The 15595-nt window shown below is 41.4% G+C and overlaps 1 protein-coding gene across 1 annotated transcript; it reads right to left on the bottom strand.

The window, feature by feature from the left end:
- Positions 1–1566: 1566 nt before the first annotated feature.
- On the bottom strand, positions 1567–15549 carry GPALPP1 (GPALPP motifs containing 1). Its single transcript, XM_052664603.1, has 8 exons — positions 15432–15549; positions 12259–12403; positions 11056–11154; positions 6875–6980; positions 4707–4841; positions 4317–4481; positions 3651–3749; positions 1567–1895 (listed from the first exon to the last, which is right to left on the bottom strand). The coding sequence occupies exons 1-8, from the start codon at positions 15514–15516 to the stop codon at positions 1677–1679; spliced, it is 1053 nt and encodes a 350-aa protein (XP_052520563.1). The 5' UTR covers positions 15517–15549; the 3' UTR covers positions 1567–1676.
- Between the last annotated feature and the right edge of the window lie 46 nt (positions 15550–15595).

Genomic DNA, 15595 nt, shown 5'->3' with positions numbered 1-15595 from the left:
TTGTGCGAATGTTCTTGCTAAGAAATTGTCTGAATGAGTGAAGACTGCTCAAGTGTGCTCTCCAAGTGTATCCCAACATGTGATATAATGGATTTCTGAAGGCAGTTGGGTTTCCAAGAATGGGCACAAAGATCATTTTTTCTGCAAAGCACGAAGATTTAGCTAGTCATGTGGTACTTGCTCTGTTACGGCTTTACTTGCCTAACAAAAACCAATCAAACAACGATGGCTGTATTTCACACACTGTAATACTGCCTTTCCAATGATGAAACTGTGCCACAGCAATGGAGATGTTACATGGCTCCCTGTTGCAGGGGAGCTCGCCTTTTGATCAAACAAACAAGGAAGGAAACAACACGAAAGGTGAAAAACTAAGACCAGGTTTTTGGCCACTAGTTTGTGTGACTTGTTGGGTCACCGCTTTGCTCACACGAATGCTGAAGTAGCCTTTTTTCCCAAATTACACTGAACCACGTGATGCTTAATATGCAAAATGTGCCACTCTTCCAAACAAGGCGCCAGGATCTTGTGCATAAAGTTATGTTCATGTATATACCTGCAATGACTCTTTAAATAAAGATCCTGAACATAACTTGAGAGGAGGAAAAAGACTACAGAACAAATCTATTTTAAACACAACTCATTTTAGCTGCCACACATTCACACATGTAAGAGCTGAGGAATTCTAAGCACGGATGTAGACTTTTTAAAATGTCTTATTTATTTCCTTTTTGATACCAAAGAGCTGTTCTGCTCTGCAAAGTGACTGACAAAATAACTTAGTCTGGTTTAATTTTCACATTGTATTTGCTTAAAAGAGATGGATTTTCTAATGCTAAGCTCTGCAGATTGAAACTTCAATTAGATCTTCTCTTCTTTCATACCATCTTTTTTTATAATTAAACCTGCAAATCTTCAGGCTTTATTGCTGCTTCTGCTATTGCTAGCTCTTTCTGCTATAATACTGAAATTATACAAGTGTATAATTGGCAATGACACAAACACACAGTCTCTGAAATACAAATACCGTGTCGATATGAATGGTGCCATTTGTACTTATACTTCCTAGCACAAAGCTTATCAAGCAATGTCCTGCCCAACCACAAGCCACAAGGGGATTTCTGCACAAACTTCAGGTCAGGCTCAGCAAGTATAACCTAAGAATGGTGAAAGAAATGAGGAAACTGCTAATTCACTGCAAGATAAATTTTAAACCTCCTTAAAATAATATTTTAATTAATTAGCTTTATGCTGGCAAAAAAAAACAAACCCTTAACAAAATGCAAACTAAAAAGCCTTAGCAAGTTCACATTTTTTGTAGTTTCTTTCTTTCTTTCTTTCTTTCTTTCTTTCTTTCTTTCTTTCTTTCTTTCTTTCTTTCTTTCTTTCTTTCTTTCCTTCTTTCTTTCTTTCTTTTCTTTCTTTCTTTCCTTCTTTCTTTCCTTCCTTCCTTCTTTCTTTCCTTCCTTCTTTTTTGTTTTTAATATTAGCACTTCCCTCAGCCACCTTAGTTTCAGTACAGATGACCCTCCATAGTATATAGTATTTACAGACAAGTAAAACTAGTTAAACATCAGGATATTTATTTTGCGTACAAATATTTACAGAAAGAAAAATACTTAAAAAATTAAGTATTCAAATCTCAATTGACTTCAAAAAAGCTTCATGCTTTTACCTTATAAAAACATATTGCCTTTACTGTGCTCAAATTTAGAATTCAGATCCCTGGATTTTCTTATCAGGGCTTTCTTCTGTGCTTCATCAAATCGAATGACTTTGAGATCCTGCTCTCGGTCAAACGGCCTTCTCTCCTGAGGTTTGTTCTTTTCTTCAGATGCTTTGCTCTTCAGCTTTTTCTGATGTATGTCCAGGAGAGACTCTGATCGCTTTGACTCCTGTACAAGTAGGAAGAAAGAGGAGGGAAGACATTACTACAAAATATTAACACTGAAAATCCAAATGGAGAGATTGGCCAGGAATTAGAAAGAAAGAAGAAAAAAAAAAAGAAACCTTACGAACTGGAAAACAGAAAGTTGAATTTAGCATGCACTGTGCAGAAAGCACATATACTCTTGTCTATGCACACATAACTCACTGTCACCAATGTTAAAAACACCCCTAATGTTCTCGAATCTCCACAAGGTAAATGCAAAAGAAACATATAAGATGCTCTGCCATGGGTAGCAGAAAGAGAGACAACAAACTAAGAAGAAGATCCAAAAATATACGTCCTGTTCCTTGTACACTTTCTCTAAACATCTGGTTTTGGAACACACAATCTGCATTCAGAAGGTTCATTTCCCTTCACTCTCTACTTCCTCACACACAGTAATAATTCATATATGACATAGGAGAGGATTCTTATGGAAAACAGAAGATGGACAGTACTTACCTATGGTGTAACTGCATCAGTGTTGACACAATTGCACCAGAAAATGTATATGGTACCAGCACTAGCTAACTAACATTAAGAAACTATTATGAAAACTAAAGCTTTAGTTTTAGGAAAGTGTCCTTGATAAAAATGAAGGGAGTAAGAAAAAGGAAAGATAAAAAACTTTATTATAAAACAAACGAACACAAGCAGAATGGAGCTCAAAGAAAGCCACCCAAACCAAACCCTACTGCAAGAAACACTGCTCTTAAATGACATACATTCTGCAATTTTTAGAGAGAACTCCATTGATCTTAGAACAGTGTTTTATTCTGCAATGGTACAGAACAAAACTCAAGGTTTTTCACAGAAGTTACTCTACTATCATTGTAATGACAGAAGAGACAATTTCAGAATATCCCTAGTAGGGCTTAAGGACCCTTAAGGATCATTGGGTCAAAGACAGTATGCTAACAGTTCTGGATTTGCAGACCTGTAAGTCAAGAGAGACATGAGATTTAATGAACCACAAATAAATTATTAAAAGTGACAGGTAACCTCCAATCTTGTAATATAAGGCAAGGCTGCCATTCTCAAGTTAATTATACTCTCAAGAGACCTGACTGCCTTCTTGAAGACTTCAGGCCATAAATCAGGGAAGAAAAGGAAAGAGCAGCTGCAAGGCAGGCAAGCCTCCATATCCTCTAGTGGACAGGGCTGGCAGCCAGACAAGTGAATTTGACATGGAGATCAAGTTTTCAGTAATCAACAGCTGCCTGTGAAAATTAATTGCTTCTGTACAGGTTGAGAAAAACTTCACGTAATAATGCTGTTATAATGAGGCAGTGAGGCAGCTGATTATAGCATTTATCTGCCCATGAAACTTCTTTTGGGTTAATGTGTATTTTGTCCTACAAGCCAATCTCTTTACTGTTTTCTTTTTCTTCTTGGGTAATTCAGTGAAGTAAGGTAATATTTGAATCAAGCACCAACCATGTCCAGGTCCAAGGATAATTTAAGTAAAATACAGCCTTACACTGGGACAATATACACAAAATGCTACTCTGTCACATTGTCTGCAGTAGCTTAAGGACACAATCCTGCTCTTGTTGAAATCAATGGCAAATATTCTAATGACTTAAACAGTAGGTCTGGGGCCTAAGGGGAAGAATATAGTGGTATCACCATGGAAACCAGCAGTACTAGCAATGAGAACAAAAAAAAGTGAAGAATTGAAGAAAATGCACAAAAGGAAGTATTATGTTATTGCACTTACATTATATGAAGTCACCTGCTCAACAAGTCTCTTGTCTCTCCCAGATAATACAATTTCTTCATTATCCTTACTGGTTGACTTCTTTGCCTCTTCTCTTTCCTGATGAGTGGAAACAAATTACACACTACAGTTACCAGAATGCCTCAAGTATAAAGGAAAGAAATCTATATTTACTTTAATTAAATCTGAAGGGCAGAGGCCACCAGATGTTTTTTTGCTCAGCTTGAAAGAACAAAGTGGACACACTAATTGGAAATTCAATGAGCTGACACAGAGTAACTGACTACTGCGACAAGAGAGGGAGCAAATGAATACCAAAATGGTAATTTCCCCTGTTTTATCTTTAAGACTCAATTAATGAGTTTTGGGAACAGAGAGAAAAAAATGCAAGGATATTTTCAATTGAGAAGTCAGATTTGTTTCCACAAATTACCAACAACAAATCTGAATGCTACCTGTATATATATCTGATGGCAGTATTATGGGTGCATGTATGTATGCTTATATTAAAACATTACACAGATGAGAACATTTATTCATATTTATATGAATATGAATACATTTTTCACATACATACGTATATATACTCAACGATCACATATATGTTATATATAAAAATATATATGTTATATATAAAAATACGTGTACAAGTGAATAAATGCTCACCTTGGCTTTTCTCTCTCTGTCGGCTGGAGTATCTGTCCACACAGACCTATCACCTGATTTGTCTTCAGCTCTTCTCTTGAATGTTCTTGGGCCAAATCCAAAGCTTTTCAGCTCAGGTGGAAGTTCCGTCATCCACGATTCCCTTGTGACTTGCTTGGGTTCATCCTTTACAAAAGAAAAGTAGGTGAAAAAAAAAACCACAAGCAGACAACCAATACCCATCATCCGGATCTCTGAGCTTCCAGCAGAAATCATCATTTTTTCTTTGCATTCACGACTGCAACCACTTTAGCATCACAAGCAGAACTGTGGATGAGAGCATCTTCGCAAACCCCAAAAATCCACAAATACAAAGCAGCAAAACATTACAAGTGAAAAAATCCAACTTACGCTGTCTGCTGAGGTGAGTTTCTCCTTCATTCTCTGAGCTCTGCGTTCGAATTCTTCAGTCACATCAGATTCCACTGGTCCTTTTGCAGGCATTGGGCCTATAATGTTGTCTTCTTCCTCGCTACTATCTGTTGCCTTCCAAAAACAAAACATTTCTCTTAATCAGACTGTTACAACCCTGAAGAACTACTTCAGTTGTATAGGAATACACAACAGTGTGCTGCTACTTCATGCTGCTCTGCATGCAGCCCTGTAGCCTGTGGACTGCAGAGCAGCACAGGAGGCAAGCTGGCAGGTAGCAAGAGACACAGCAGTATAGCTGTGAACTACAAGGTGCAAGAAAAGGATCATCAAATTTAAATGGCTGCGTGACTGGTAGCATCAAATTGAGAAAGGCAGAGGATGCTGAGAAATTACTGGTCATTTATAAACACAAACAATTAAAGTAGGTAACACCAGTTTCTCTTATAATTGTGTCCCAAAGTATTTGCGTGGTCAAATTTTCACTAATGACCACTGCATTACTGCTTTAGGGAATTAGGGGACTGCATTCTCTATTTTTATTTCCTAAATAAGAAGCTGGTGCAAAAAAAAAGAATAACTATTTTCAGAAAACAAGCTAACATAACAAAGCCCTCTCCTTGTTCACAAATTAAAAAAAAAAATGCAAAAAAACACAGCTTTCATAATAAATTGCACTGTAAGGTGGTTGAGGAGGAAAGACGCTCCATGCTGGGCTTAAATTGAGGAAGCGTGTCTCATTTCCTTCCTCATGTCTTAAGTTCAATTCACTCCATTACCCTCTGCCTCAAATGAGATGCAATTTAAAACAACTGCCCCCATGTTTGGAGAGGAAATTGATATAAAGTGAAGAGTCAGCAGGGAACAAACTGTCTGTAAAGGTGTACTGAAATAAAAAATAGCAAAACAAGATTAGAACAACAGCAGAATTAGTCATCATTTTCAAAGGGTAAAAATAAAAAAGAATATGTTAAAAAACAAAAACTAAAAAAAAAGCCAACCAACAAAATAAACTAACTTCTACCTGACGAGCTGATTCTAGAAGATGTGTTCAAGAGAAAGAACACTTGTTTGGTTTGTTTGTAAGATGTATGAACAGAGCAGTTTTGACATCCCTGCCTCAAGAGATTTGTCATTATGGTAAATTGCTTAATCGTTATTTGCAGTTATAAGATGATGTGTATCTAAAAAATGTCAGACAATCATTCTTCATGATAGACTGTGACAGCTCTCACTGCAGGAGGTTGGAGAACGACACACATCGCAAATACTAATCGAAAAGTGAAGCTTCAAAGCAGCTGCTGGCTCACTCCTTCCTCACATGTCCTGTCGTGTCTGGGGAGTTAAAACTTAAGAAAACAGAAAACCTAAGTATTCTAGAAAAATGAAAAGCAGAATGACAGTGGAGATGAGTTAATTTCCACAAGAAATTAGTGAAGGCTGTGAGTTTCTTTTGGATAAACGTATTTAACATCTCCACTAGTAAGTGGAGGTGAAGATATGGGAAATAATCAGCCCTCCTCTCCTCCCCCACCTCAATCAACAAAAGAATAAAACATTAAATTATAGGTAAACATTTTTATTCTAGCAAGTCTCAGTGTTTTCAATAATTTTCACCCAGAGGGGGGTGAAGCACTGGAACAGGTTGCCCAAAGAGGCTGTGGATGCCCCATCCCTGGAGGCATTCAAGGCCAGGCTGGATGTGGCTCTGGGCAGCCTGGTCTGCTGGTTGGTGACCCTGCACATAGCAGGGGGTTGAAACTGGATGAGCATTGTGGTCCTTTTCAACCCAGGCCATTTTATGATTCTATGATCTGAACTTTGCTATAATGTTCACTGGTGAAAGACACATTACACTGAAATAAAGAATGGGAAAAAATCAAGGAGAAGTACTGTGACTACAATTTAGGATGCCTACAGCACTTGCATTCAGCGCACCATCAGTCTAACAGTAAAATCACAACAAACCAGACCAGCACGTTTCTTTTTTAGGCTTACTTATGTTTCAGTATTTAATGCAGACACCTTCTGGTCTATAATTAAACTGTCATGAAGAAAAGTATGTCTGGTAGAGTTCTTCAGGCTCCTGCTTGTTTAAGCATTTTGGATAGCTTGTACTCAAACAAAAGACTCCTGGTCTCACCAACCTGGCCGAATTGTGATGAAGCAGATGGTCCTATTGAAGATCTGTTACTCCCAGTGTCCTGTGCAGATTTCCTAAAGCCAGGCGGTAATGCAGGACCTATGATAGGCCTCAAGTAGAAAAGAAACAATTTTATTATTATTTTTTTTAGTTGGAAGGAGGAATAAGAAAAGGAACCATCGTGGACAGTACATTAAATGGACATCCTATTGCTTGCTAAAGAAATATTAAAGAGATTAATTTAAAAATTAAAACAAAGTGTTGTTCTGTACTTCTTCTTCCTTCCGATGGCAAGTACAGCTCCTGTGTGTTCACTACAGAAATGTGCATAAGAACTGTCTGACTCTATTTTCCACAGGGACCTCTGCAGACAGCTGGAATGCAAGATAACTGGAAATGTCATGGCACGTAGTCATGGAAATCCACTCTTCTTCCCTGGCTTCTAGCTTCAGATTCAAAAGCAATGAAAGGTGGGAGGCCGTATATATGCATACAAACACAAGCTACCTTTTCTCTAGCAACAAAGCTGGTTTTGCTCATTCTTGTCTCACGCCAGGGTTTCGTTGCTCTTTAAAACATAAAAATAAGAGCAGTGTGCTGATTCAAGTTTGTTTTCCCTTGGAGGAAGAAGAGAGGAAAAGAAAGGTTTTGTAATCCCTTGTAACTTTGCCGATTTGTTTTTTGAAACTCAGCAAGCAGTACAATAATTCAATTGTCTCCAGGAACACAGAAAGGTGAGAATTTATTCTCAGTGGTGCAAACAGTTCAAAGTATACTACAAACTGTGCCTGCAGCTCTGAAAAGACCTCAGTAGACAAGCTCCTCTTTTAATAATCATCACCATATTCCTCAGGGCTAATGAAAATGCAAACAATTATCACCTGAAGAAATATCCCAGTGAAGTATCCTCCCAGTCTTTCAGACAGAGACTTGATTTATTATGACCTCCAGTCTCAGAGATTTTCGGCAATCAAAAGTAACGCAACGTGAATCGAATTATTCTAATGACGGTCTGCTAACTCAAGTATAATCTAATCAGCACAGCCCTGCTGTAGTGATGTTATTATTGGGTTTGAGGAGGGGAAATAAAAAGCAGAAAATCCTGCCGGAAAGGCAGCCACAGCCAGCCAGCCATAAGCAAAACATGTGAGCTCAGGCCACGGCAAGGGCACTGGTGAGGATTTCAAACCCAGGCAAGAGGCCTAGGCTGAATCTGAAGTTCCATCCCCACCTAGCTGCTGTAAAGAAGAAACAGCTTTTATGTTTCTCTCTTCCTTTCTGACTGCTTGCTTGTTAAGACTGGGTTTTAGGGTCCTAACATAAAGATACCGAATTTAAACGCATGCAGATACAGCCAAAATAATCTTTTATTTTAGTATGCAGTTAACTTTATTTTGAGAGGAAAGGGAGTTAACTGAACTATAAAAGATTTCTACTAAAATATACAGAAACATCTCTGCTGTGGGCTGTATCACTGCAACCTGTGAAAAGAAGCAGATCTCAAGTACTCTGACTTGCTTCTGTCACAGCTCAAAGGCTCTTCCAAGGAATAGACAAATGGTTCCCAACTCGTCCCTCCCACGCTGCCTGTTTCTCTGCTTTTTTCCACATGAATAACCCTGTTGCTCAGGTCTTTCCTCAGCAGCACAGAGCTGACAGGAGCCCTGACAGCTTCTTGGATGGCCAAACACATTCTGAGCAGCGAGGCAGATCTAATTCCAACTCTTAGATGTATTTTTTCTGCTGTTAGTAACTCTGGTACTTATCTACACTGATCCAGAAGAAAAATACTAACTTACCAAGAATTTCACTTAATAATACAAGATTTCATATATGGCAAAGAACACTTTCCTGCTGCTGGGTTTTGAGTCCTTGCTAAAGTCAGCAAGAAGATGGGCATGTCAGCATTCTACTGATGTCTAACTTAAAAAAAAAAAAAAATCATTAAGATAACCTTCGGTCTTTATCTAAATGCATGGATTCTTCTGGAAGCTTTACAAGTACTGTACCTCTGTCTAACATTGATAAGTAGCAAGATCCTTTCTGAAGTTGAAGGAAATCTGTTCATCTATGTTTTTTTAAGCTGAAATGATTCAAACAATTTTTAAAGAGCTGCAACTTCCCACACAGGCTGCTCTTAATTATGAATATTTGTTTTGACAAGTCTGGAAAAGACACAATGGAATAAAAGCTTTTCTAAAAGAATGAGTAAGTCACAAGGAGCTAAGAAACAGTATATCTATATATTGAAACACGTACTCCTGTATTTGCTTCAGATATTCAGGTCTAAGTTGGCAGCTGGCAATCCACTCACTCCAAGGGACAATGCAGGGGGAGACAGCAGCGCTGTGTCTACACCCTGCACAGCTCATGCTCCTACTGTGTCAGCACAAGCAGACAGCCAGGTGCATGGGGGTGGAAGACAGACAAGGCTCGTCCTACACATCACACCTTGCCCACCTATTCATGGAAATGGGGCGGTGCCAACAGCTCTGCTCAATCTGTGTGTGAGGAGCTGGTGCGTGAGGAGTTAGGACAAAAGAGCTGGGAAGAGCAGACTGTCCCCTCTGAATTCCCACCCCTGGAGGCATTCAAGGCCAGGCTGGATGTGGCTCTGGGCAGCCTGGTCTGGTGGTTGGTGACTCTGCACATGGCAGAGGGGTTAAAGCTAGATGATCATTGTGATCCTTTTCAACCCAGGCCATTCTGTGATTCCTTGAATTAAATGCAAGCTATCTACTAGTTTGGAAGAGAACTGCTTAGTAGAAAAAGAAGTTGGGTGTAAGCATACAGAAGTTGTGAGCATACAAGATGAGTGAGCACCTGTGTCATCTCTCTCACCTTCGAATTACAAGCTACCTCTTCATCTTTCCTCTTTTCCATTGCACACTTTGACACAACCCGTTATAGTGTGAGCTTTCATGCAAAGAAAAAAAATCAAGAAAGCAGGAAGTTGACCTCAGCTGATATTAAATGCAACAAGGATTTCTTTGTGCTGCTTTACTAGAAAACACATTATTTTTAGTAGCTACCTACATTTTATAACAAAAGAACACATTCTGCATACGTGAAAGGTAAGAAAGGGAGCAGTTCCTCCTGCTGCTTTGAAAACTCCAAAGGAGCCTGCTGAGCATGACACCTTGTAATCACAAGTGAGTCTGTCAGTTACAGCCAAGCATGGCCAAAAAAGACATGCAATGGTTACTTCCAAATAACCGTAGGTCAACACATTCAGGTTTCCTCAACTGCTGCCAAGCACCATAAAGATTAATCCAAACTGAAGAAAATTCAATTTTGAAAACTGCTCGCAGAAAGAATGCTGTACACAGCTTGAGAACAAACTGAGTCACCTCCCTAGCACCAAACACCCATACCTGACAGGGAGCTACTGATTTATTTTATCTATCAGCTCTCTATCGGTCTGGGGAAGATAACAGTGATCAAGGGATTTAATGGTACCTTTCATCAGTGAATGCTTCCTTGGAAGTGCTGATTTCAGTACGGGCTATTTGAAATGATAGAAGGAAGTGCACAGATTGATGCAAAACTAGGAGGCTGTGAGACACAGTTAAATTCTGCATGGACAATCCATGAACAGTTTTCCTTTTTAGGTATTTTGTAATTACCTGCAATCAAACAGAAAGCTTCCTGAAAGAGGCTGTCAATAATGCTTATTTGGTTAGACATGACAACCTGCTTTCTAGATACATATGCCATTCAGATACATTTCCTACCTAGAGAAGAATAGAATATAATCCTTGGTGCATTAGCAAGAGACAGTTACAATCATCTGCATTGTTTTACAGCACACAAGAGCTAACTGCCCTACTCCTCCCAGCCCAAGAATGAGCCACACAAGTAGGGGTCCCTGCACCATCAATCTGTTTTTCCTGCACTGATCCAAGACCTATGATAGGAGATGGAAGAAATGGGACATTCAAAGTATAAATCAGACAATTCACATTTTTAATTTTTCTCTCCAGCTTTCCAAACAGTACTAACAGGGCTGTGTGTTCTGCTTCAAGGGAATGCTGCTCTCGTTCTCAAAAATGCAGAGGAAGCAATTTCAATCACCTGAATCTGAAATGAACAACTGAAGTGTTCTCTAATAGGGACATAAAATATTGTATCTAAAATAATTATCTTTTAAGAAAAAGAGCCTGAATATAATTCCATTTTAATTACCTCTCTGGGGAATCATCCTCTTTTTTAAATCCAGGAGGAAGAGCAGGCCCAAAAAAGCCATCATCATCATCATCATTATCCTGAATTCTTTTTGGCTTCCTGCAAAGATGAAGACTTCAGTTAATAATTACATTCACATGCAGAGCAATTATCCACATTTTAAAAAAGGAAAAAATTAAACATAAAATGATTTCAGACAGCCTTGTGTACTAAATAGCTTGCTGTTACCACGGAAACAGTGCAAAAGGATCCAAAATAATTTGAAGCAATTAAAAATTTGGGAGCGTAAGCTTTGCTTCAGAAATGGTTTGACATCTAGGCAAAAAACAACAACAACAACAACAAAACAACAAAAACATTAGGAGTGCTTTTACAGGAGAAAGAAGACTAATATGATTCAGGGGGAAATTCTTTACCCAGAGAGTGGTGAGGTGCTGGCACAGGCTGCCCAGAGAGGTTGTGGATGCCCCATCCCTGGAGGTGTTCAAGGCCAGGCTGGATGGGGCCCTGGGCAGCCTGATCTGGTATTAAATGGGGAGGTTGGTGGCCCTGCATGTGGCAGGGGGGTTGGAGATTTATTCATGATCCTTGAGGTCCCTTCCAACCCTGGCCATTCTGTGATTCTGTGATTCTGTGATTCCATGATGTTAAAATAATATTTCTATTTACAAAGTGGTTTTAAATTCAGCACAGTTCTTTCTGCAATTGTGTACAGTTGTCTGCATTTTGACTATCTTTCACAGTTTAGTTCAAACTGAAAAGCTGTTGAGTAAGACAACAGGAGAAAAGTGAGTAATATTTACCCTAACACACAAAGACAGCACAACATTCTGCAAGAATGAGAGCAGATTTAGATTAAACATTGGGAGATATTTTGCTCAAGGGGTGGTGAGGCAGTGGCACAGCTGCCCAGTGAAGCTGTGGGTGCCCCATCCTGGGAGGCGCTCAAGGCCAGGCTGGATAGAGCCCTGAGCAGCCTGAGCTGCTGGGTGGCACTGGCCCAGGGCAGGGGTTGGAACTGGATGGGCTTTGAGGTCCCTTCCAACCCAACCATCATGTGATTCTGTCGTTCTACGAATATGGAAAGCACATCACCAAGTTTTAAGTAGAGTTTACCTTTTTGTTTATGTAATGCTGATTCTCACATTATATACAGACACACTTCTGCAGCAACGTAAAGACACAACCTGAGAACAGACTCACTTGGGTTGTGAAGCTCCTTCTGAATCCTCTCCAGAATCTCCACCTGTGTCTCTAGGCAGAGGAAGAGATTCAGAATCGTCGTCACTGTCAGCAGCCTCTGAGCTGCTGCTGCTTCTGTAGTCCGGGGGCAATGCTGGTCCTGCAACTGAGCACCCAAAGTTACAGGGGATATTTGTTAAACATTTCAGAGAATCATAGAATCATAGAATGGCCTGGGTTGAAAAGAACCACAATGGTCATCTAGTTTCAACCCTCCTGCTACGTAAAGGGCTGCCAACCACCAGACCAGGCTGCCCAGAGCCACATCCAGCCTGGCCTTGAATTCCTCCAGGGATGGGGCATCCACAGATTTCAAATGAGTGTTATCTGTCTTGGTACTCCTCAAACACCTGCTTCCCTGGAGGTTATTCCCAGTTTGATGACGCGTGAACAGCAGGCACAGAGCTCATCACGCTGCTGAAAAAAGGGATGCCTCAGGCTCCTAGACATCTGTCAGAAGGCTGAGAATGAGGCTCTCATGCTCCAGCCAGCACTTTGCTCTCTGGAGTAAAGAGGAGGATGGAGACATCCCAGTTAAGGGGAGGTTCAGGCACTAACGCTGTATGTAACCAGCATGCACAGCTCTTGCTTGCATACTGTACATGTATATTGGTCTGACCCTCGTAACAAATGCCCTCCAGACAAGAAGCTTGACACAGGTACCCTCAGAGGCTTCCCAGACCCAGGGCAGGCCAGCACAGTTCTGTACAGCACCAACAACCACCTGATACCAAGGAGATGTGACCGTACTGGTGATTCAACTCTGCCATGTACACACCATTCCTCCTCTTCATATTTCAAGCACTGAAGCTGAGACTGACAGGACAAAAAGCTGTTTGGTGAAAGGCATTGTTAACTATATGAATAGTCAAGGATTGAATGAAAAGACGAGGTGCAATAAAACCACCAAAAAGGAGGGTAACAGAAAATTACATCTTTGACTGAGATTTTTTTTTTTTGATGGCACAAAGTAATGCCTGATGCAGACTGATACTCCATTGTTAGCTAACAAAAAGCAAGGCAGAAATTGAGACCTTCAGGTGAGCTTTACAAAGCTTTTATCTGTCTTTATCAAAAGACACGGAGCCAGGAGAGTTCCCTAGTTATGATGTACCCAGATGGATCAGCCACATTGTTTTCTGATTTCACAGGATGGACCTTAGCCAGGATGTACAAATACATGTCATTGCTAAGAAGGAAAAACAAATCAAACAAAACAAAAAACCAAAACAACTAACAAAGCAAACAAAACTGTTCAGTGAACGACAAACTGGTGGTAAGTTTGTACCCAGAGTGGTGGCCAATGTCTCAATGTCTGGATGGAGATCGGTGATGAGTGGTGTGTCTTAGGGGTCAGTACTGGGACCAGTGCTCTTTAACATCATTATCAATGACATCAACAGTGGGATTGAGTGCACTCTCAGCAAGTTTCCAGGTGACACCAAGCTGTGTGGTGCAGTTGACATGCTGGAAGGACAGAATGACATTCAAAGAGACTTAGACAGGTTTGAGCAGTGGGTCCAGGAGAACCTCATGAGGTTCAACAAAGCCAAGTGCAAGGTCTTGCACCTGGGTAGTAGCACCACAATATCAGTGGGGGATGTAAGGGTAGAGCACAGCCCTGCTGAAAAGGACCTGGGGGTACTGGTGGATGGGAAGCTGGACACGAGCCACCAACATGCCATCACAGCCCAGAAAGCCAACTGTATCTCGGGCTGCATCAAACACATTGTAGCCAGCAGGGTGAAGGAGGTGATCCTTCCCCTCTGCTCTGTGCTGGTGTAGCCTCAGCTGGTGTACAGCATCCAGATTTGGAGTCCTCAGTACAGGAAAGCTGTGAACCCAATGGAGTGATTCCAGAAGAGGGCCACAAAAGTGATCTAAGAGATAGAACGCTTCTCCTATGAGGACAGGCTGAGGGAACTGGGATGTTCAGGCTGGAGAAGAGAAAGCTCTGAGATGACCTGAGAGCAGCCTTCCAATATCTAAAGGGGGCTGTAAGAAAGAAGGGGACAGACTCCTTAGCAGAGTCTGTTATGACAGGACAAGGGAAAATGGTTTCAAACTAAAAGAGGGGAGATTTAGATTGGATACAAAAAAAGTTTTTTTTTTACAATGTGGGTGGTAGGGCACTAGAACAGGTTGCCCCCTTCCTGAAGACATTCAAGGCACGGCTGAGCACCTGATCTAACTGTAGGTGTCCCTGTTCATTGCAGGAGAGTTGGACTAGGTGACCTTTAAAGGCCCCTTCCAAGTCAAATGATTTTATGATTCTACGACAAACAAAAAAAGAAAACAACCCAGCCTAGCCTATAAAGCTCAGGGTAAGAGAGAACCAACAGATGGATATAATAAATAGCCATAAAGGTTCAAGGAGTTGTGGCCTGAGAAAAAAAAATAGCTTAACACAAAGTATTAAGAAGACAAACAAAACAAAACAAAAAAAACCCAACACTACAACTTATTTCTCCAGCAAACGAAGCAGGGCATCATTTGGTCTGAACAGAGGCAGGGGTTGGATGGAGCAAAGGGAGCAAATGGATGCAAGCTGAGAAACGGGTCATGGCTTTGTGAGCCAGAAAGAACAGGGAAACCAGTGCTGTGTAAGCAGGAGGCTGGTCCCATTGACATGCTGACAAACACCAGTGCTTTCTACTCCAATTCCTTCCCACTGTTCTCTCTGCCATGCCAAAGAGCAAGCTTGTGTGGGCTGTACAATCAGGCAGATCAAGGAACTTAGCAGACATAAAAATTACACAGCAAAAACCAGCACTGCCCTGAAAGAGCTGCTCGTAACTGCTACCAAAATAAAGAGCCTGGTTCGGGAAGGAAATGGGCGTATATAGGCTGGGGATGGGGGAAAGAAGAGTCACTTGGTGAAAGCAACGGAAGAGCAATGGATGAAGGAGAGCAACAGAGGAAGCAAAGTAGCAAGCAGAGCTGGGTCTGACTGAAATGCGCGTTTCACTGCTGCCCGGAGCGGCCATCCTCGCAGCGCTGCTCTGACTCGCCCTTCTGGTAGATGTTACGATGGCTCGGCTCAGCAGGACGGCGCAGCAGGACGGCCCCACGCAGCCCGCGCCCTCCCCACGCCCCGCGCGGTGCCGCCCCCTCCCCTCAGCGCGGCGCCTCACCCTGGCCCAGCTCTTCATCCGGGTCCTCCTCGGCGCGGCGCGGGAAGCCGGGCGGCAGCGCGGGGCCGATCAGCTCGCGCGCCATGGCGAGGGGCGGGGGCGCGCCGGTGACGTCAGAGCGGCGCCGGCCGCGCGGATTTAACCCCGGAAGAAGAAGATCTAGA

This window comes from Tympanuchus pallidicinctus, unplaced genomic scaffold, assembly GCF_026119805.1.
Source record: "Tympanuchus pallidicinctus isolate F22 unplaced genomic scaffold, pur_lepc_1.0 scaffold6, whole genome shotgun sequence".
NCBI classification, from domain to species: domain Eukaryota; kingdom Metazoa; phylum Chordata; class Aves; order Galliformes; family Phasianidae; genus Tympanuchus; species Tympanuchus pallidicinctus.
This window is presented reverse-complemented; position numbering and strand designations above follow the sequence as displayed.